Source organism: Drosophila innubila (genome assembly GCF_004354385.1).
Source record: "Drosophila innubila isolate TH190305 chromosome 3R unlocalized genomic scaffold, UK_Dinn_1.0 2_E_3R, whole genome shotgun sequence".
NCBI classification, from domain to species: Eukaryota; Metazoa; Arthropoda; class Insecta; order Diptera; family Drosophilidae; genus Drosophila; species Drosophila innubila.
Genome location: NW_022995380.1, coordinates 12,047,270 through 12,068,797, shown reverse-complemented (window position 1 = coordinate 12,068,797; position 21,528 = coordinate 12,047,270). Strand labels below are relative to the sequence as shown.

At 39.0% G+C, this 21,528-nt stretch overlaps 5 protein-coding genes across 6 annotated transcripts; 3 read left to right on the top strand and 2 right to left on the bottom strand.

The window, feature by feature from the left end:
* Window positions 1-7,543: 7,543 nt before the first annotated feature.
* LOC117789787 (esterase B1-like) lies at window positions 7,544-10,030 on the bottom strand. Of its 2 annotated transcripts, XM_034628920.1 has the most exons (4): window positions 9,702-10,030; window positions 9,027-9,493; window positions 7,749-8,964; window positions 7,544-7,691 (listed from the first exon to the last, which is right to left on the bottom strand). In XM_034628920.1, the coding sequence occupies exons 1-3, from the start codon at window positions 9,746-9,748 to the stop codon at window positions 7,778-7,780; spliced, it is 1,701 nt and encodes a 566-aa protein (XP_034484811.1). In that variant the 5' UTR covers window positions 9,749-10,030; the 3' UTR covers window positions 7,544-7,691; window positions 7,749-7,777. The 2 variants fall into 2 exon arrangements, with proteins under 2 accessions (XP_034484811.1, XP_034484810.1); XM_034628919.1 differs by having other exon boundaries at window positions 7,544-8,964; window positions 9,702-10,029.
* Window positions 10,031-10,874: 844 nt separating this feature from the next.
* Window positions 10,875-12,937, top strand: LOC117791368 (esterase B1). The gene is made up of 4 exons (XM_034631097.1): window positions 10,875-11,100; window positions 11,170-11,446; window positions 11,504-12,400; window positions 12,459-12,937. The coding sequence occupies exons 1-4, from the start codon at window positions 11,069-11,071 to the stop codon at window positions 12,915-12,917; spliced, it is 1,665 nt and encodes a 554-aa protein (XP_034486988.1). The 5' UTR covers window positions 10,875-11,068; the 3' UTR covers window positions 12,918-12,937.
* Window positions 12,938-13,526: 589 nt separating this feature from the next.
* On the top strand, window positions 13,527-15,546 carry LOC117789596 (esterase B1). Its single transcript, XM_034628637.1, has 4 exons — window positions 13,527-13,627; window positions 13,688-13,964; window positions 14,020-14,170; window positions 14,225-15,546. Exons 1-4 carry the CDS (start codon window positions 13,614-13,616, stop codon window positions 15,385-15,387), a joined length of 1,605 nt encoding a protein of 534 aa, XP_034484528.1. The 5' UTR covers window positions 13,527-13,613; the 3' UTR covers window positions 15,388-15,546.
* Window positions 15,547-15,895: 349 nt separating this feature from the next.
* LOC117789591 (esterase B1-like) lies at window positions 15,896-18,039 on the bottom strand. Its single transcript, XM_034628633.1, has 3 exons — window positions 17,925-18,039; window positions 17,353-17,819; window positions 15,896-17,110 (listed from the first exon to the last, which is right to left on the bottom strand). The coding sequence occupies exons 1-3, from the start codon at window positions 17,975-17,977 to the stop codon at window positions 15,930-15,932; spliced, it is 1,701 nt and encodes a 566-aa protein (XP_034484524.1). The 5' UTR covers window positions 17,978-18,039; the 3' UTR covers window positions 15,896-15,929.
* An 820-nt stretch (window positions 18,040-18,859) lies between these two features.
* LOC117789594 (esterase B1-like) lies at window positions 18,860-20,933 on the top strand. The gene is made up of 5 exons (XM_034628636.1): window positions 18,860-18,919; window positions 18,993-19,266; window positions 19,327-19,477; window positions 19,632-20,365; window positions 20,428-20,933. The coding sequence occupies exons 1-5, from the start codon at window positions 18,909-18,911 to the stop codon at window positions 20,878-20,880; spliced, it is 1,623 nt and encodes a 540-aa protein (XP_034484527.1). The 5' UTR covers window positions 18,860-18,908; the 3' UTR covers window positions 20,881-20,933.
* The last annotated feature ends 595 nt before the right edge of the window (window positions 20,934-21,528 follow it).

Sequence of the window (21,528 nt, the reverse complement as noted above, 5' to 3'; positions counted from 1 at the left end):
TGCCATGAAACTTACACAATTAAAGTATTAAAATAAATAAAATTATATCTTATAACACCCTTAAGCTTACACACACTCGTAAGTATTTTTATATCACACCTACAGTCTATCCAAAAGTATTAATTACACAATCATCTGCTTCGTGTGGATAATCGACTGGTTTAAAAATTGATCCGACTGATCTCATCTGGCTTAAATTAAAATAAAGATGCAGCGGGACCAATTTGTAGCCCAATCGATGAAGAAAAGAATACCTAAATTCTCTTGCCAATCAACTATAAATCATCATATGTCATCTAATCAATTATGTCTACAACATTCATTAATATAATACAATTTGTGTAGAAGCACATTTCGAATCATTTACATAATCCAAAACTTGAATCAAGGATTTCTTCAAGCCCGGTCTCAAAAAAGACATGTGAAAAAAGGAAATGGCCGCCATATATCCAAGCTGCCAGTGTCAATGCAGCCGAGTGCAATAAATTTGTGCAACAACCACAGCCAACAACACTCGCAACCCGAAGCCGAAGCTGGGAGAGACCCTCGGTAGTCCCCCTTAGACACGTCCATGCTTTACCAACTCTGGGTGAATGCAGCCAAGCTGAGGCGTTGCCTACGCGCCGCAAATTTAATGCCAATAAATTTAAATTAGCCGAACGTCGTTTGGTCGGGTACAGGCCGACATGTCTGCGTTCGTAGTATTTATGATAGCACTTGGAGAACAGTAGACCAACCGGAAGTGTCGCAAACCTCCTCCAACTCCCCCGACTGATATTCCCACTAAGAGTGTAATGAGCAAGGCAGTCTGAAACCAGGTGTCAAACACCTAAGCTCGTTATTCTGTTGCTAATTAGTACTGTTGTTGTCGTATGGTTGTTTTATACATTAGAAGGGGCCAATGTGCCAAAGACAATGCAGCAAACTGCAACTAATTGAAGCAAAAAGTTAACGGACAAATTGGATTATGAAAATAGAGTCTTGATGTTGAAATAGGCAATGTAGCATGTTCATTTTAATCAATGTATAAGAAACAACACATTAATTAAGATTTTAGTCATAATTATGATTTACTATAATTGATTTTAAGTAAACCAGAATGTGGAACTCTTTACAATGAATAGAATAATATGTTTAGACTAGCTACAAATAATGGTATATGTTCCCAAGTTAAAGAATATTTACAACTTGTATCTAGAACATATTGAAATAGAAAAAAGAACTTCTCAGAATGCAATAATCTCAGGCTTCAAATATGGTTTTCAATTTTCATCTGAGAAAGTCAATTGAAATGAAGTTTTGCCCGCGTTCGGCAGCTTTCGTCAAAGGACAGACAGTTGGAATGCGATTTGTAAAAAGTATTAAAAAATAAAAATAAAAAAACTGCTAAATGGGAATTGTCAGCTCAATGAGTAGCTGTTGTAAAGACACGATTGACTGCAACAAGATTAAACCTTAAATATCAAATACAGGAACGTGTTCTGTAACAAAGAGAGGAAAACATAAGGAGCAGAGAATGGTAAATTGCATGTAAATTAAGTTTCACAGTCTCATCAATACAAGAAGCTCAGCAGACACAAGTAATGACAGCATAAAATGTAAGAAGAGAATGCACAGGCAAAAGGAGTGACTGCTGGGTCAACTTGTGCTCGTGTTACTGCATTTGGAGGTGGTAAATGACAGTACATCAAGCAGCACACTTTATCATTGTGCCCAACCAACCCAAGCCTAGGCAAAGGATGCCGAATCAGCGCAAACAACGAATGACCATTAGCAGCTGGAGGAAATGGGAGGAGGAGTGGCTAACTGGCAGCTATCGTCCTGCAGGGTTCGTGTCTGGTTCATTTATAACCAACAACGAGACGACAACGACCACAACGACGCTCAAATGCAAGACCGCAAAACTGTTTTGGTTTTTCTTCTCTACATTTGCACTTTTCACTGACCTCCTTTGCCTTCTCCCAAGTTCAGCAACAATAACTAGTCCGACAGCTGTCATCATGAACAAGGACGAGTCCTGCGGCGGGACGTCGATGAAGCCAACCGAAAATAGCAGTTCACAGAAGTGCTCGCAGTCCCACAGTTCGCAGAAAGTAAAAGTTTGTCAGTCAATTTTGTGTTTGACATTTTAGCACGCCCATCGTCATCCTTCTCTCCCCACTGGGTATTCTTGACGTTAACTGTGCGAATAAGTGATGCATTAATAGTCAAATTTAATTACACTGGAAACTCGACAAAAACTAGGCAAACCTCTTATTATTAAATTAATTTTCTCTTGCGGTCAATTGAAATAAAAGTACACATATTTGCATGCAAATACATACGTTTTGCAAAGAATGTATCTTGAGTGCAAAAAAAGATTCATATCTGACAATTTGCATAACTAATAGAAAACACATTTTCAAAGCTAAGAAACTGTTTCAAAACAAAATAAGGTGATTTAACAAAATTTAGTTTACCCCAGATATTCTACCTTATTTTGACAATTTATACCCCTGATCGCAATGTAAAAACGGTGGAAAAAGAGTCCATAATGATAATGAAAAATAATCATACTGTCCTCTGACAGTAACTTCTCAATTGGGAAACTTGAGAGGATTTACTCATACCTTACTATATATGCGTATTTTAGCGTCCTTTTAATTCCAGTACAGAATATCATCCAGTCAGCCACAAGATCAGTCAAACTTAACTTTGTCCCATTCAGAATTGAAGTATTTCATCTAAACTTAAGAGAAAGGAAAAATTATGATGTTTATCTTTATTTATTATTAATTTGTAAATATTTAAATCCTTACTTCTATGTAGGATGATCCTCTACAAATGTACAGCAATTTAAAGCAAGGCTGCAAACCTCAAAAATTTTGTTAAAGGTTCGGTTCGGCGGTTCGCGAATAGGTTTACTTACCCCCTGAACCCAAGGTTTGGGTTCGAGCCTTGGTTCAACTGTATACAAAAAAATATTTTTATTGTTATACAGTTTTCTTTACATTTTGAACTAATTAAATTTTTTTTTTTTTAAAGAAATCAAATTTTGATTTAAATTTAAATTTATTTGAAGATTTAAATATGACCTTTTTTAATCCGAAGTCTCAAATAATTGCGTAATTAGAAAAACATAAAATTTATGTAATTTTTTTTTTTTTAACCGAACCTTTTATTTTAAAAAGTGGTTCGGTATAGGTTCGGCGTCGCAAAGTAAATAATTTCAAGGGTTCGGCTCATAATCCGGTTCAGGCTGTTTACATATTTTTGAACTGTCTTTCAGAAGAATTCAAGTATAATTAATTAGTAGCAATAGTAAATATATCAAAATGAAATGTACATCAACCACAGCAACTTACGAAGCCAAATGAGAAAAGTAAACCTTCCTTTGGCGGAGCAATCCGTGCAATTGTAACACACAAAATGGAGACGTCAGAGTCCAAAACTTGGCAACAAAGCGTGAAATTTCAATTTGCCATATTAATAAACCTAGAGCATGCAGCTGAAGGCAGACAATAGACAAGCAGACACATACAGACACATACAGACTCTGGCTTGGCTCGATATCTCCCAGGAGCAGACTGCATAGCGGCCACAAGACAGCCGTGGACTACATTTCACAACAGCCACAAGAAACTCACACATTTCTGTAGATACACTCGTATTCCCAGGACTCCATCCATGGCCACGCCCACAATTTAAACAATTTCGCCCCCCGCCCCAAACAGCTAAGAGTAGCGCACAAGAGAATGGATGGTTGGTTGGTTTGGGCACAGGAGGTGGCAGAGGGCGACAGCAACACTTCCGTTTCCGCTGGCTTGCGCTGATTGTTTTATATCCTGTCAGAGGACACGCTGCAGTTGCCGAAATTCACAAACTTGTTTTGCGCTTTCTTGTCCGACCGACTCTCGACTCGAGTCTCGACTCTCTGCTCTGACTATTTGACTTGTCTAAGGAGGTCTAGATTCTGCAAAAGTGACTTCTCCTCCGAGAGCATCTCCACTTGCAGTCGCACATTGTTGCGGCATTTTAATGCGTCCCACGCTCCCTCCTCCTCGGCATATTTAATCAAAGTGAATTACAAATGCCACAAACGGCGTCACTGACAACTACGCGGCCATTTAGTTGGCCCAAAGCTGAAAGTGTTGCATGTTCAACATACAAATTCGTGGCACAGCATAGAAATCAACTCCTCGCTTAGGCAATCATTGTATTAGTTGGGAGCGCGTTGTTGCATGTAATTTGCTTGAAAGATCAAAAAGCGTTTCAGTTAATAATAAGACGGTCGAGTTCATTATTTGCCAATTGACGACGACTTTTCCCTCCCTACAAAAAGTTAATTTATGGATGATGTATGTATGTATGTTTTTCCTTTATTCTTATCCCGTTTGCTTTTCTCTTTTGTTCAGCCCAATGTAAATTTATTAAAAATGCTGCTCAAGTTTCATAAAATTTCTTTTTTGTTGCCTTTTGCCATTATTTTGGCATTGTCTTAAAAAAAAAGTTTGGAGTGGCAACAGTTTTCATTACCCACCTTCCCAAATATTACCCTCCCTCATTCTATTTAACAATTACTCACTTGCCTTTTAACCAAATTACTTTTTTGGGAAAAATGACAAAAGCATAAAACAGTTGCCCTTCTCTATATTAAAAAATGGCCTTTTTGCTAGGTTAATAGGATTTTAGGGGTATAAACAATTGTTTTAGGGTTTCGCTGCCTGTTTAATTAAAAAGTGAATTTAATTTAGCTGAAATGAAATCTAAGCTTGCAACGAAGTCAATTGCCTGCTTATATCAACTGCTTCCAAGATCATACAACTGAAATTTAAATTTGATTACATCATAGAATTTAATTTGTAGCAAAAACTTTTGACAATTTAATATTTAATTAAATTAAATAATTGGTGAGAGTTTACAAACGTTTTCCCCGACAAAGAACTGACAAATTGAAGCTGTTTAAAATTCTTTAGAAAGTCGTCTCCTAGCAACAGAGAGAAAATCAATGTACAATTCTTCTAGTTGTTGTTGAACCCAAAAACTTAGTCCATCTTCGTCTCTCTCAAAGGGAAACGCACAACAAAAGTCGCATAATTCTGAATTTGTTTGCAATTTTAGAAGAAGGCGTTAATCGACCACAAAATGCCCTGTAATTTGAAGTTGTCAAATGAACACTCGTTTTCCGACTTTATACGTATATCAGAGACGTATGACGCTCTTAGTCAATGAAAATGTGTCTTTTTTATGCTCAACTATAATATACCCGTTTTTAACCATGCTATACGGAATACAAATAGTTTTAGCTATCAAAAAAAGGACGCTGGAAGATATTCACATAAGGAAAGTCCCATTGGGTGTAATAAGCAACAAACGAAGGACAGGACTAAATAAAAATAGAATAAAATAAAAACTTTCACCGAACTCAAATGGTTTTGATGCAGTCTCAAGGAGCAGGAGAAGTTAAGGGACATTGATTATATATCACGGACAAATGACTACTGCATATTTTAGACATGTTAATAAATAGATATTGGGGAGCAGAGGGTCTTGAGCCACTTTCACTTAACCCTTTGACATTCAATTTACTTTCACAGAGCCCACAGCTTGCAGTGTCAAATTTCAGGAGCGACGAGCTTATATTAAGATTAGTACGCCAGTAGACATTGAAAGCAAAAGACTACTCCCGGATACCCCCCACCACCATCCAGTTGCAAACTCGTTATATGTACATAATTTAATAAGCCTCTGTCTGCCATCCTTAGCCAGGAACCGAGCAGCATGTAACCAAAGGGGCCTGACAGCAGCTTAAGCCTATAATTTACAAGGTTTCGGCTCACTTTGACTTGCCAGCCTAATTTGCATTTCTTTGCAACCTTCTGCCTCCCTCCCATCACCCCTTATCGACAACTCGAAATTAAAGTGCGCGCAAGTGTAATTAAGTACTTGAGCAATACAAAAAGCACAATTCTGGGCATGGCAAAAGGCTCGTTGTCGGCCGTCTCTAAAAAACATTAAATGAAAATGCTTATTGCCATTTCTCACCAGCCCAGTTAACTGTGAATGGGTTAAACTCTCCGGATTTATGACAATTTTTAATTAACATCACCCGCTCTCAGGAGTTAACCAATATCAAACTTTACTATGTACTTTAAGCGTTTCATTTCAATTTTGTCCTTTTTTTCATATTTGATGGAATTTACTACATGCTTAGCATTTTCTCGAATTTCATAAAAAATGTTGTTGGTTTTTTTCAACAAAAGTTGAACAACTTCAGTCATGTACAAACAATCACATACTTTTTTTGGAATTTGTACGCACTCTTGAAAGTTTTATTGGATTGTGCGTTGATTGGAAATTGTTGTTAAATTTAAATGCGCGCAGGTGAAAGTTAAAAGCTAAAAGTTAAAATCGTTAGCAGCCATCGGCAATCAAACATAATTGACAAATGCAAAAAGTTTGCACCTGAATTGAAAGCCAGAGAAAAAAAAATCCATCGAGGACATTGGCAACACTACAGAGAACCCAGTGCGTTCTGATGACTTTATGACAGTTGGCAATGCTGTCACATGTTTCCGATGAGTAAGAGTGAGACAAATCTATGAGCCTGGATTAAACTGTACCATTTTCCATCAAAATGTACCAAAATTTATTGTTTTCTAAAGTATGTTTAAATAATTTGAATAAATAACAAACTTGAGAAAACAAACACGTAGAATTTTGCAAGTGTTTTGCCTATTTGAAATTCGCATATCTGTTGTTTTATTATTATTATTATAATTATTTCAAGATGAGCTACTTCACATTCACACGATATTGATAGTCTCAACGGCGTCTGCGCGGATTTCTTGGAAAACGTGAAACGTCGCAATTGTAAATATTTACATTCAACACTCACGACTTAAACTATTATGGTGCAGAGCTTTTAATAAACAGAAAAAGTAAACAAATATATGGAACACAGAATAAGGTTAATTTTCGACGAGAAATTGAACAAGTTAAAAATACAAAGAAAAAAGTTTCACTTACCTGACGAAAAATTATATGGATACAATAATATGAACTCTAATATTATCTCGTTTATCATTTAAGGAAATCACAACATAAATCTAAAATAAAGTAATCATTTAATTATTTATATAAAAACCTTTGGGTTGGTGATTCAGTTTGGCAGCCAAGCGGAAAAGCAATTTCTCTGTCGTGGCGGAAGTGGAAAGTTATTTTAAATCGCACGGTTGTATTTTATCTAGTTGTCAAACAAGCTCTGTGTGGCCCTTACACGGCACAATCGGCTCATTAAATGTTAAATTTCTTGTGTAATTCGATAAATGTTGAATTTTATGAATAATACGACATTGACTTTGAGTAAATACAGCATCATTGTGAAATGCCTTTTATTTGAGCAATCATTTATAAATATAACCTATTTTGGTTCTAAAAAAATAAAAAAATATAATTATGAAATTGAACTTTTCACTTTTTACGAGATAATCTACATTATTTTTTTTATAATATATGTTTGCTTACAGTTTACATTTTTAAGGTCAGCAAACTAGACTTTGAATTCGAAAAATATAAAATTAAACTTTATTCTTTTAAAGATTTGGGGCAGGTACAATCTAAACACTTAAGTTTACAAGAATTTAGTTACACTTTAATTGGAGAGCTTTGTGATCACAAGATACCTATTGTATATAATTAAATGTACATGTATGACCCTACATAAAAAACACTTTCTTAGAATAGTATTGGATTTGTTTTGATAATCTTTTGAGTAGAAATGGAATGGGTATATGGATTAGTAGAGAGCCTCCCTGTCATAGAAGGTATCCCAAACGGCCAGCGTTGTGGCCTCGGGCAGAGCCATCATTTGCATCTCATCGCTGATGTTGTAGCAATTGTGTGCTGCATTTTGCGTCTCCTCCACAGGTGTCCACTTGGCCGATTCTGTGGCCTGGCAGTTGGGATTGCTGTTGGCTGCAAAAGCTGTCCACATGCCCACCATTCGCTCAATGGTGCGGTATTCTAGCGAGGATTTACTTAGTTTCGTTGCCAGCACATTGTAGAATAGATAAGACAACTCATCTGCATGGGAAACGCCCCGTACACGATCACCACAGACGAGCCAACGGAATTGATTGAAGTGCGGTGAGTCAAAGTCAAAGCGATACAGGTAAGTGGATGAGGTTGGAGCATATTTTAGCCGGGCCATAACCATTCGATGCAAATCATGCCAGATTTGCCGATCCGAGAATATGGAGAGAGCTTCGAATAGCTCCATCCTTTCTCTCTGCTCATCTCCAAAGTACAAGTGCTTCAGCCGGCGAACCAACAGCTGTAGTTGTTCTGGGGAACAGGCCTCGCTCACTTCACGGGGTATTATGTTATCAAAGTGAGTCATAACCCAGGGATCGTTGCGAACGAGCTGATAAGAGAACAGGCCCTCGAACGAGTTGCCGCCCACGATAAGTGGAATACTGTTGCCCCACGCACTGGCCAGCATATCTTTGTGTGGCTTTGGCACCACACAATGCGAACTCTCGTAGGGCTCGACGACGGGTCCAAAGGCGAACAGGTAAAAGCTTCGCAGCTCATCCTGCGTGATGACATCCTGATCATGGGACGCGATTTGTCGTGCCGATGCCTTGCTGAGAAACCTCAACACATCCGCCTCCAGCTCGCTGCCTTTGTAGCCCATCCGCTGAGCTAGGCGATACGCCCAGTTGTGATCCGGAGTGTCGGCCCAGGCGGACAGGGCACAGCCCGATTGCATTATGGCCTTGTGGAAGAGACCACGCGATTGTTCGGTTGTCATCATAATGTGCGTGGAGGCGGCACCAGCGCTCTCACCCATCAGCGTTATGTTATTGGGATCCCCATTGAAGTTGGCAATATTCTGACTAATCCATCGAAGAGCCTGCACCTGATCCTTAAGTCCCGCATTACCAGGCACATCTAATTTCGGATCCTTTAGACTCAGAAAGCCTGTAAACAAATTCAATGCATGAGAAAGCAGCAATAGTTTGAGATTTAAATAGAGAGCTTACCAAGAGCGCCAAGTCTGTAGTTGATGGTCACAAGGACGACAGGTTGCTTCATAAAATAATCTGGGCTATAATAATCGCGGGAGGCTTCACCCTTCTGAAAGCCCCCGCCATAGATCCAGACCATGACGGGCAGTGGTTTTGTTGTCTTCATGTTCTTTACATAGACGTTCAAGTAAAGACAATCTTCGGATCCCTCAATCAACCCCATTATCATGTTTCTCTGAAACGGTTTCTCGTTGTATGTGGTACAGTTGCGAACACCACTCCAATGCTCTGGTGGTTGCGGTGCACGGAAACGCAGCTCACCCACTGGCGGTTTGGCATAGGGAATCCCCTCGAAGGCGTAGTACAGTTCCCCATCGTAGATTGTCTTCCGTTGGAGGCCGCGGACTCGGCCGTACTTCGTTTCCACGATGACCGTGTGGCTGGTGGCCAAGCGATATTGTTGCATCTTATGTCCGACAAGTCTACGAGTGAAGGATCAAGGTTACAGATTACAATTTGTACTGATAAGGAACATAAAAGGTGCTTCTGCTGATAACACGCAGCTGTGGTCTAGGTCCCGGATTCAGGTCGAATATTCAAGTTCAAAGTCGTCGTTTGTCCAAATCACGATGAGGAATGAAAACACTTCCCCCAGCTGGCATTTGGATAGCTTTTTACACATCTACTCACTTGGCGCCCATCTGCAGCAGTTTCGGAAAACCAACGTGCACTTCCATTTCTATCTTTATAAATGAGTATTTATATACGGAAGCGTGTACATAAGTGTATTCGATTTTTGAACAATTATTTTGTTCTTTAAAAAAAATACCACTAATTTTCGAAATATTTGCTCTGGTTGCTCCAATTCTGTTGACCGTCGAAATGCGATTGATCGAATTTTGACTCGATGCCGGTAAATTTAAGCGATGAACCTATGTTCTTTTCACGTATATTTCTAATTTATGAAAGTATGTATTGTATATACACAAGCACAAGGTACACTGAACGTCTGGTCAAAATTTGTCTGGCCCATTCCCGAGAAAGATTATTATTGTATCAATACTAGAACAAAAATAGATTGCCCAACGGCGCCTGTGCTTTACATTAACAGTGTTTATATGTTAACAGCACTCGGCTGCCTTAACAGCTGTTATTTTATCGCAGCAAGTACGCTGTAAGTTTTGTTGTTTTGAATATAAAGATGGGATGATACTTTCAAACTTACATATTTATATTTGTAAACACATGCATTTCTCATTACTCAATTATTTTGCAAGGTAATTAATTAACAAACTTTATTATTAAAAAATATTGTGTAGCAATGGAAATAAACAAAAATATGTTTATACACAAAATTCTTAATAAACAAAAAAGAGAAAAATACCAGCTTTTATTTAACGCTTTACAGCAAAGTATATCTTATCAGAGAATAGTATAAACAAACTGATAGCAGCATTTATGTATGTATATATTAAGTGCAAACATGTTACTCACTTGTCAGTGACAAGTTGTCACTACCTTGTATTTTTATACCATTCCGAGTGAGCTTCACTTTATTTTACAATGCAATTTTTCAGGGTTACAGCAGTTTTATATAAAAAGTAATTGTTAAATATCTAGCTATAATTATTATATACAGTTGAGAAATAATAGACTCTAAATATACGAAAAGTAATTTTTTGGAAAATAAATTTGATAAGTTGTGAGTCCCAATTTATGCAGCCCTGGCAGAATAACTTTGCATGTTTTGAGTATGTCAGTGTGTATGTTATTGTCGATACACGTCTGCCGATACGAGAGCTTTGCTGCAATCAAATAAACAACAGAAATAAATAAAAACAATGACTACCAGTTTAACATTTTATACTTTTAAAATTAACTCAAATTGTGGCAGAATAAACTCAAATCCGCTGTCAGATAATATTCCGGCTTAGATATTGTTGTACACTTTTTTTGTCTTTGTTTTGTACGCTAGCAATACAAATTGCCACAAATGCGTTTTATTGTTGGATACAAGAAAAATTAAAAGCTGCAGATAAAAAGGCGCATACGTGCAAATGCCGAACAGTAGACATCGTGCAATGAGCGAGTGAGTAAGACTCGAGATCGAAAAGTTCACATATATTTAATACGTAGTTCTCTATTATTTATCGTACAGCCCCAAGCCCGATATTGTCGTAAAGACCAAAAGTGGCAATGTCGTCGGCAGCCAGTGTACGAGTATCTACGGCGATGATTACGTCAGCTTTGAGCGCATTCCGTACGCGAAACCGCCTCTGGGCTCCCTCAGGTTTAAGGCGCCGCTGCCAGTGGACCCCTGGAAGAAGACTCTGATATGCCGTCAGAAGGGCGAGAAGCCGCTGCAATATAATCAGTATACCAAGGAGCTGCAGGGGGTTGAGAATTGTCTGTATCTCAATGTGTACGTCAAGTCGGTGAGTATATGTAATTAAAGATAATAGATGATTAACTAATTAACGATTAATCCATAGATGACTACAGAGAAGCCCTTGCCTCTGATTGTGTTCTTTTTTGGCGGCGGCTTTGAGAAAGGCGATCCAACGCGAGATTTGCATAGTCCGGATTATTTCATGATGCGCGATGTCGTTGTGGTTACGGTTTCATATCGTGTGGGCCCTCTGGGCTTTCTAAGTCTCCAAGATCCAGCAGCAGGTGTGCCTGGCAATGCAGGCCTGAAGGATCAGCTGCTGGCAATGAAGTGGATCACACGGAATGCTGCCTGTTTCAATGCGGATCCTGCAAATGTAACCGCATTTGGTGAAAGTGCCGGTGCTGCCTCGGTTCATTATCTAATGTTGAACCCAGCAGCGGAGGGACTTTTCCAAAAGGCCATCATGCAGTCCGGTAATGCTTTGTGCTCCTGGGCTATGTGTCCGGTGCCCAATTTGGCGCGACGTCTCGCTGAAAGTTTGGGCATGAAGAAATTGAATCAGGCCTCGGATTCGAAGGTGCTGGAGTATTTGCAAAGTGTGCCCGGTGAAAATCTGGTGAAACCGTATCTGCTGAGTGAAGCCGAGAACCTGGACGATTGTGTCTTTCAATTCGGTCCTGTCGTCGAGCCTTACAGCACTGAGAGCTGTGTGCTGCCCAAGCAGCCCCTTGATTTGTTGGACACAGCCTGGGGCAACAACATCCCAGTTCTGATGAGTGGCACCTCGTTTGAAGGTCTCCTGATGTATGGCCGTGTGCACATGTCGCCATATCTCCTAACCAGCCTCAAGGATCAGCCAGAACATCTGTTGCCACTGGAACTAAAACGTTCATTGCCCCAAGAAATGGCCCATCATCTGGGAAAGCGATTAAAGGCCTTGCATTTTGGGGACAAGCCCTTGGAGTTGCAGCAAGAAAGTGTGGTGGCCTATTGTGAAGTGAGTTAGATGTGCCAGATCTTTGTAAGATTATTTTAATGTACGATTATTCTTGCAGTACGCCAGTTACAAGGTCTTCTGGCATCCCATTATGCGCACCATTAAGACACGTCTTCAATCGTCCTCGGCACCTACATATCTTTATCGATTTGACTTTGATTCGTCCACGTTTAATCATCAGAGACTCAAATACTGCGGCGACAAACTGCGTGGCGTTGCTCATATTGACGATCACTCCTATATTTGGTACGGCGATTTTGCCTGGAAACTGGACAAGCACACCGCAGAATTCCAAACCATTGAGCGTATGATTGATATTCTAACTACATTTGCGGCTACATCGAATCCGAACTGCGCTAGCGTCGAATCAAAATTACCCAAGGGAACCCATTGGACGCCTTTGGCCAAGAAAAACATAAAATGCTTAAACATTTCGGATAGAATCAAAATCATGGAATTACCCGAGGTCAACAAGTTAAAAGTCTGGGATAGCATCTATAAAGCGAACTCAAAATAATGGTACAACAATAAAAAAAATATTATCAAAACCAAATATTTGTTAAAACTATATTAATTCTTAATTTATTTATTATTTATTTAAACATAGTTTACTATGGGAAACCATGTTGATTTGAAACGGTATTAACAGCCCAATATAATATACATTATTAATAATCTGAAAATAAACTTAATTTTATCTGAATTATTTATTTAGAACATCTATTATAGTCTAAAAAACGCTATATTTTTCGTTTTTTAAATGTCTCACTTGATAAAATTGTGATTATAAAAATTTGATAGATAAAGTTAAAGAAAAGAATGAAGATTTTAGAAAATTTGATAGTTAAGAGATAAATTTCTACATGGATTACTTCTCTTCAAATACGTGTCTCGTATATATGAATTTCAGGAAAATAGTCATGCAAATTACAAGTGGTCTTTTATAGAAATTATAAAACAAAATAATGTACATTACTTTGTATATGTTCTCACTAACTTACTAACCATTTTTATCAACAGCCCTAGAGGTGTATTTGTCTATATAAATGTTTTTCCACTTATATCAAGAAAAGATTAGATTACCTCTAAAAGCTTAAAAAGTTGTAGATTGCTCAACTTTTAGTGGGCCAGATAACTTTATCTTTCAGCATGGTTAAATCTAGTTTAATTGCCAAATTTTTGGTTTTCGTAGCCAGTTTTTCGAAGACAAGACATGGAAACGGACTAGTGGGTTGGGATCGGTTAAAATACTTAACTTATTAGGCTAAAAGAGTCATCTAATTTCAGCAAGGAAACGAATCCAGTTCACAACACGACTCACGGTCCGGTGAGAGGCGTTCTGCGTAAGTCGATGTATGATGAGCTTTACTACAGCTTCGACGGCATACCTTATGCTCAGCCGCCCCTGGGGGAGTTACGTTTTAAGGAGCCACAGGATGCAACACCATGGAATGGGGTTCTGGACTGCACACAGCCGCGAGACAAGTGTCTTCAGGTCAACAGGCGAAACAATAAGGTTGAAGGCTCCGAAGACTGTCTATATTTGAATATAGCTGTGAAAAGAGTAAGATTTGCTTAATACCCAATACGAAACGTTGCTTGAAAATGCTCGTCCAAAGTTAAGCAGTGATAAGCCATTGCCTGTGATGGTTTATGTTCATGGAGGCGCCTTTAAGTCAGGGGATCCATCAAGTCGTGCCTGGTCACCGGAATTTTTAATGCGCGAAGACGTCATCTACATTAGCATTGGTTACAGACTCGGAGCATTCGGTGAGTATTATAAATATTTCAGGAAAAATAAAATTAAATTGAGGCTCTCCTTAGGACATCTGAGTTTTGCGGATCCATCACTGGGAATTCCCGGCAATTCGGGCTTAAAGGATATTGTGCTCGCCCTGAAGTGGATCAAAGCTAATGTGAAATACTTCAATGGGAATGAGAATAACATAACTCTCTTCGGCCACAGCTCGGGTAGCATGCTAGTACAACTGCTGTCTGTAAGTCCACAGACCGAAGGACTCTTCAACAAGTTCATCCTAATGGCGGGATTCTTGCAAGAACTGAACCGTTTGCCCAACATTGAGTACCGCCTGGCTCAGAAGTTGGGATACCAGGGAGAAAATATTGATAATGAAGTGTACAACTTTATTAAAAGTGCTGATCCTAATCTCTTGGCTTCGGCGGATATTTTGACGGAATTTGAGAAATGTCATAGTGATATGATAACAACATGTACACCTAACGTGGAGCACTATGAGACACCCGCAGGATTGATACTAAGAGAGCCTCGTGAGTTGCAACGTAAAGCCTGGAGTAATCGGATTCCACTGATGCTGGGCACTACCAGCGATGACGGATTTAGTGTGTCTTTAGAGATCCTTAGTCAGCATCCTGAGGTCTTGCTACCACGCACTCTTTTATTCCTTGATGATGCCCAAATGCGAAGACAGTTGGGAAAGAAGTTGGTGGAGTCCGTTTGTCAGGTCGATATCAATGATCTGAGCGAAGCACATTTGGACTCACTTAAAAAGGTCAAAACTTATTGCATTATGCATAATCAGCATCGTTTGATCAATGCTCGCTTAGCTTATGGAAAAGCCGATAACTATCTTTACCGTTTCGATTTTGACTCGCCCGATTGTAACTTTTATCGCATACGCCGTTTAGGTCCCGATAGTCGAGAAGTTACTCATGGCGATGATTTGTGCTATTTATTCAAGATACCAGACACATTCAAGCTGGATAAGTCCAGAGCAGAGTATGCCACGATATGTAGAATGGCATCCATGTTCGTTGAGTTTGCCCTTCGGTCCAATCCGAACTCCCCTCTCACACAAACTTTGGTGAATTGGAAGCCTGTCACTCCAGATGAACCAAATATGTGTCTGAATATCAATGAGGAGCTGCGGTTCATTCCACAACCGGAACTACAGAGTCTACAGTTTTTCGACAAATTGTTTGAGGAGGCAGGTGTGGACTTAATTTAAGGCCAATTTTGAGACCAGCGATATATGATTGCAGATCTTATCAGAGTATAATTAACCTAGATTCCAGCTGGATTTATTTTATTATGCGCTTAATGCCTTGTCTGTTTTTTTCAAGCTCTTACTAAGAAATAACAGCATTACATTTTTTTTGTAAGAGTAGTGTTGTCCCAATTACAATTTCATATATGTATATTTCTTTGATGAATTGTGGCATATTGACAGTTAGCTGACTTATGGATTTATTATTTGTCTTATAAGAAATAAACTGAGCAAAATGTAACAAAATTCACTCTTATCTTACTGCTCGCAAATTCATCATCTCTAATTGGCTTAAGCTATAATATTATTTAAAGCTTCACAGTAAAAATAAATAAAAATGTTTAATTTACATAAATAACTGATTTTATTCCCACTTCGAACTAAGCCATGAAATCTTTACAATAAAACTATTATATTTTAAGGAAGTCATCTTCTTATTTCTACAGTAAAAAGAGAGATAACAAGTCGATTAATGCATCGAAATCTTATTACATTTGTTTTTTTTAGTATAATTTGACATTATCATAGAAACTATCCCAGAGCTTCAGTTCTTTGGCTTCTGGTAGTTCAATGAACTGAAGAAGTCTGCCAATATTCAGACACATTTGAGGAGCGTTAGGCTCCAGGGGTTCCCATTTAACGGGCGCAGTCTGAGCAAAGTTGGGATTTCCATGAGTTGCAAACGCGGTCCACAAACCCACCAGGTGTTCGATTGTTTGGTATTCCGGTGAGTATTGATTCAATCTGTATGACAGAATACCGTAAAACAAGTAGCAGAGATCGTCTGCATGCGCTGCACCTCGCTGATCGGGTCCACAGAGAAGAAGGCGAAAGAAATTGTAGGTAGGTGAATCAAAGTCAAAGCGATAGAGGTAGGTTGGTGTTTTCGGGGCATATGACACACGTGCGAGGGCTGTACGATGTATGGCATGGCTGCAGTGTTTTATGGAGAGCAGTTGTAGGCATTCATTGAATTCCATGTGATCCCTGTCGACATCTGCAAACCTGTGCAATTTTAGTCGTCTTATATGTTCCTTAAGTTCCTCTGAGGTGCAAGAATCACGCACCTCTCGTGGTATCAAGGATTCAAAGTCGCTCAGTAAGTGTGCTGTATCCCTCAAAACATATTGATAGAAGGCGAGGCCCTCAAAGGACGTACCACCAATGATAACCGGTATTTCATTGCCCCAGGCGGTAGACAGCGTCTCCACATGAGGTTTGGAAATAACACAACTATCGCTGACATATGGTTCCACGACGGGTCCGAAAGGAAACAGGATATAGTCCCGCTTTTCCTCCTGACTCAATATGTTATTGCAACAGGCAATTTCTTTAGCCGAAGCACGCTGTAGAAATCGAAAGACTTCCTTCTCATTGTCGCTGCCTGAGTAGCCGAGTTGACAGGCAAACCGATGGGACCAATGGTGATCGGGCTCATTGGCCCAGGCACACAGCGACGATCCCGACATAAGTATGGCCTTGTGGAAGAGACCTCGGGTCTGTTCTGTCGTCATCATAATCTGCGTTGAAGCCGCTCCGGCACTCATTCCCATCAGAGTGATGTTGTTTGGATCGCCGTTGAAGCTGGAGATGTTTTCGTGTATCCAGCGAAGAGCTAACACCTGATCCTTGAGACCCGCATTACCAGGAACATTCAACTCCGGATCGGATAGGCTAAGGAAACCTGCATTAAAAATACTTTAAATATTTTCTCATACAATTTTGTTCATTTAAAAGTGCTAAAATCTTAGTCAACCCTAAAATTGATCAAGTGCAAGTCAATTTGTTTTGCTTAAAACGTTTGATATGTTTCGCTTTAAACTTAATGATCACGGTATCGGCAATAAAGTTTAAATTAGGTGTTGAGTTTAATTTCGTTTTGTAACTAGAACTGTTTATAAATTTTTCCTATTAAATTTTACTCACCTAAAGCGCCCATTCTGTAGTTGAATGTGATTAAGACAACGTCCTTTATCATAAAGTGATCTGGACTGTGAGTATTCCTTGAGGCCTCACCAACCTGAAATCCCCCGCTAAAAATCCAAACCATTACCGGCAATGGTTTCTCAGATTTTAGCTTCTTCGTGTACACATTAAGATAAAGACAGTCTTCGGAACCCTCAGCATAACGTAGCACACAATGCATCTGCACAGGCTTGGAGCGCGGATATGTGCAGTCCCTGATACCCTTCCAAGATTCTGGTGGTTGCGGGGCACGGAAACGCAGTTCCCCTAACGGTGGTTTGGCGAAAGGGATTCCTTCGAAGGCGCAGTAGAACTGCTCATTGTAGAGTGTCCTACGTTGCATTCCAAGCACCAGACCATACTTCGTGCTGAGAAGAATCTTCTCCTTTGTGCCCAGATTGTACTGCACTATCTTGTGGCCAAGAAACCTGCCAATTTAATCCGATAAGTAATACTGCCAATCACTATATTTCCTTGATTAAAACTATCGCATCCTGGCATTTACTTTCTTATCGGCATTGACGATCACTTACTTGCAAGCCAGCTTCAACATATCCACAAGACCCATATCAACTTCCATGCTCATTGTTTTAATTGGTATAAAATAATATTAAATGTTCGTGAATCAACACTTCCACTTTTACCAGTTGCCAAGTTGTAACTGATCTTTCGAAAAGAGTTCTACAAATTGCGGGTGTTCAAACTTTGAAGCAATCTTAATTACACGGTAAGCTTATTTAAAGCTTAGTTTTCACGGATTGGCATTAGTTCCGACTTTGCTGTTAGAATAGTGTTTATATTTATTTATTGTAACAGTATATAATATATATAAAATAAATTTAAAAAATTGCCCAGTTAAGTTGTTTACAGTATCTGAATTTCACATTTATTTTTACATCCCATGACATCTAATAATTGAGTTAAATTTGTTAGTAAATACATACATACATAAAAACTGAAGAAAAATATCTGATGCATAATTCTACAAATATCTTTAAAAGAACTCTGTAGTTTTTTATACTAAACGATCCCCATCGGCTGCATTCTCAGAAAGTTTTGAGTAAAAAAAATAAAGGCAGCTCTCTTCTAAAGCTCTATAATTTAGAGTGCAAATAAAGAGTCTCTTTTAACAGAACTGTTAATAACAGGTCGTTATCAGCGCAGCAAAAAAAACACCGGGAGAATTAGCTTATAGACATAGAAGAATATTAGAGTCGAGATACCCTGTATTTAGCTTATTAGTATGTGCATGTATGTATGTATTTACAAGTATTAATAAGTAAATGTAAGTAAACAAAGTAAATTCATAAAAACTTAAATGTATTTTATCTTATCAGAAGTGCACAACTGTTAATCTGTCACACAGAGCATATTCCATAAGAAATACGATCGGTAGACATGTTGTTATGGACAGCACTGTACATCAGTGAGCTTTTTTGTTTTCAATTGATAAAAATCGAATAACTTATTTTAGTTGACAAACGACTCTCACTCGGATCAGGCGACCAAGAAGTACAATGTCGGAAAGGTGATTATCATATCAGACAATCTAACATAGAGAATAGTGAGCATTATATGGAATTTAATATGTACCGCTCTAGTCTGGAGACATGTGAAATTTCCCTACCGCTGGGCCAGATAAAGGGCGTGAAACGTAGAAGCCTCTATGACGATGAATACTATAGTTTCGAGCGTCTGCCTTTTGGTAAGCCCCCGCTGGGAGAGTTACGTTTCAAGGCCCCGCAGCCGGCGGAACCATGGACTGGAGTCTTGGACTGTACGCATTATGGAGACAAGCCGGTGCAGAAGCAAATTCTCACAGGTATAATTGGTGGCAGTGAGGACTGTCTCTACCTGAATGTGTACGCCAAGCAGGTGACTATCAAAAAATACTTTGATTGATGGACATGATAAATGAATCGAATACTCTCTTAGCTTAAAACGGAAAAACCACTCCCGGTAATGGTTTATATCTATGGAGGTGCCTTTACGATTGGAGAGGCTACACGGGAGCTTTATGGTCCGGACTATATAATGGCCAAGGATGTGATTTTAGTCACGCTAAATTATCGTGTTGATTGCTTGGGTAAGATATGAACAACTAATCGCAGTGTTTAGATAGTTTTTATTAACATTCTCTTATCTGTTGATTAGACACGATGGTTGTGTGAAAAGCTCTCAACATATAGAATATTAATTTAGCTTGTTCGTAATTGCCACTTTTTTTTTCCTTTTCATAGGTTTTTTGAGTCTTAAGGATCCCAGCTTAGATGTGCCTGGGAATGCAGGTCTTAAGGATCAAGTCCTGGCACTCAAATGGGTTAAGAAATACATTTCGTACTTCAATGGTGATGCCAATAATATTACGCTCTTTGGAGAGAGCGCAGGCGGCTGTTCAACCCATTATATGATGTGCACGGAGCAGACACGGGGTCTCTTTCACAAGGCTATTCCTATGTCCGGCACATTGCACAACTACTGGGCCAATACAACACCCGAGGACTTTGCCTATCGGCTTGCAAAGTTCCATGGCTATGAGGGCGAGAATTTTGATCGAGAGGTGTTGGATTACTTGCGTGGAGTTGAACCATGCAAGTTGGTTGATTATAACCTGATGACGCCCGAAGAACGTCGCAATGGATCACTTTATGCATTTGGACCCACTGTGGAACCTTATCAGACTCCTGACTGTGTGGCACCAAAGTCGCAGCTGGAGATGGCACGCGATGCGTGGTCTAATGACTTGCCTGCAATGCTGGGCGGTGTCTCCTTTGAGGGACTTTTCATGTATCCCGCTCTCAAGGCCAATGCGAAGAGTATGGATAGCTTGCTGGAAGATCCTCTGCGTATGACGCCCCGTGATGTTCGTGCCGTCAATACGGAGAAGCAAAATCTGGAGTTCAGCGAAAAGCTGATAAAATTATACTTTGGTGATGCAACTCCCAGTTCAAAGTTGATAATGACATTCCTGGACGTGAGTAATTGTTAATAATTAAGTTTTTGAATGTACACAGAAATTATGAATATTTTTTTCAGTACTATTCATACAAGATCTTCTGGCATGGAATCTATCGCACTTTGTATGCTCGCCTGGCCTATTCTACCGCTCCAACATATTTCTACCGATTTGACTTTGATTCCCCCGACTTTAACTTCTATCGCCAGAAGTTCTGTGGAGATGATATCAAGGCTGGTGTTGCCCATGCCGATGATTTGAGCTATTTGTTCCGAAACACAGAATCCCGAAAGCTGGACAAATCTTCCGGCGAGTATCGCACAATTCAACGCATGGTGGGAATGTGGACGGCTTTTGCAACAAACTCTAATCCCAACTGCAAGGAAATTGGACATTTATCGTGGGAGCCCTCAAAGAAAGACCATACGCAGCGGGTACTCAACATTGGCAATGATGTCAATGTCATCGATCTGCCTGAGCATGACAAACTTTTGGTCTGGGATAGCTTGTATAAGCCAAATGATTTGATCTAACTTTGCTGCAGTTACGGTAGTTAACACGTAATAAAGTTTTTTGCGAGCTGAAATGCTTTTAATTAGTAAATGTTGTATTAGATGTGTTCCAGTGTTGGAAAACAGTGTTACTAGCCATCTGTAATGTTTGTTTGTTAATTACAATAAAAACAATCTTTATTAAAATAATCTCTTCATATACATAAATATGCACAGAAAATTTGATTGAAAATTATATCCTGAAGATATATTTAATAACTGGTGAAAATTAAATAGGTAGCTTGAATTTTAGAATAAAAAATATTTCTGTGTACAGAATATTGTATAAATAATTGCACAATCTCGTAGTCATAACTATGTAAAGTGGGATTCTAATAGCCGAGTACACTCGACAGCTGATTTCAAAATTTTTTAATTAGTGACAGTTTAAACTACCTATCAAAACAATATAGCTCCTAAGTAATAAGCTAATAGGGCTTGATTATAAAGCAAGCCTGTAAAACAATGTACAGGTACTAAAATATTAACTGCACTGCCTTTTGAACTCGCACTGGCGCAAAGTGTGCCCAACCGAGTATAAATGGGGTATAAATTAAAAAAGAATTGGTCAACATTATTTAAAATTTGAATATTATTAAAGATGGGAGCTAATAATTGTTTAGAATATTA

Coding starts and splice junctions, on each gene's coding strand:
- LOC117789787 (XM_034628920.1), bottom strand. CDS start 9,748: ATGGAAGTGCACGTTGGTTTTCCGAAACTGCTGCAGATGGGCGCCAA. Junction 9,494..9,701: donor CTGCTGCAGATGGGCGCCAA/GTGAGTAGATGT, acceptor CTTCACTCGTAG/ACTTGTCGGACATAAGATGC. Junction 8,965..9,026: donor CTACAGACTTGGCGCTCTTG/GTAAGCTCTCTA, acceptor ATTTGTTTACAG/GCTTTCTGAGTCTAAAGGAT.
- LOC117791368 (XM_034631097.1), top strand. CDS start 11,069: ATGCCGAACAGTAGACATCGTGCAATGAGCGA. Junction 11,447..11,503: donor TCAATGTGTACGTCAAGTCG/GTGAGTATATGT, acceptor ATTAATCCATAG/ATGACTACAGAGAAGCCCTT. Junction 12,401..12,458: donor GTGTGGTGGCCTATTGTGAA/GTGAGTTAGATG, acceptor TTATTCTTGCAG/TACGCCAGTTACAAGGTCTT.
- LOC117789596 (XM_034628637.1), top strand. Junction 13,965..14,019: donor TGAATATAGCTGTGAAAAGA/GTAAGATTTGCT, acceptor GCTCGTCCAAAG/TTAAGCAGTGATAAGCCATT. Junction 14,171..14,224: donor TTACAGACTCGGAGCATTCG/GTGAGTATTATA, acceptor GGCTCTCCTTAG/GACATCTGAGTTTTGCGGAT.
- LOC117789591 (XM_034628633.1), bottom strand. CDS start 17,977: ATGAGCATGGAAGTTGATATGGGTCTTGTGGATATGTTGAAGCTGGCT. Junction 17,820..17,924: donor ATGTTGAAGCTGGCTTGCAA/GTAAGTGATCGT, acceptor TTAAATTGGCAG/GTTTCTTGGCCACAAGATAG. Junction 17,111..17,352: donor CTACAGAATGGGCGCTTTAG/GTGAGTAAAATT, acceptor TTTTTAATGCAG/GTTTCCTTAGCCTATCCGAT.
- LOC117789594 (XM_034628636.1), top strand. Junction 19,267..19,326: donor TGAATGTGTACGCCAAGCAG/GTGACTATCAAA, acceptor ATACTCTCTTAG/CTTAAAACGGAAAAACCACT. Junction 19,478..19,631: donor TTATCGTGTTGATTGCTTGG/GTAAGATATGAA, acceptor TCCTTTTCATAG/GTTTTTTGAGTCTTAAGGAT.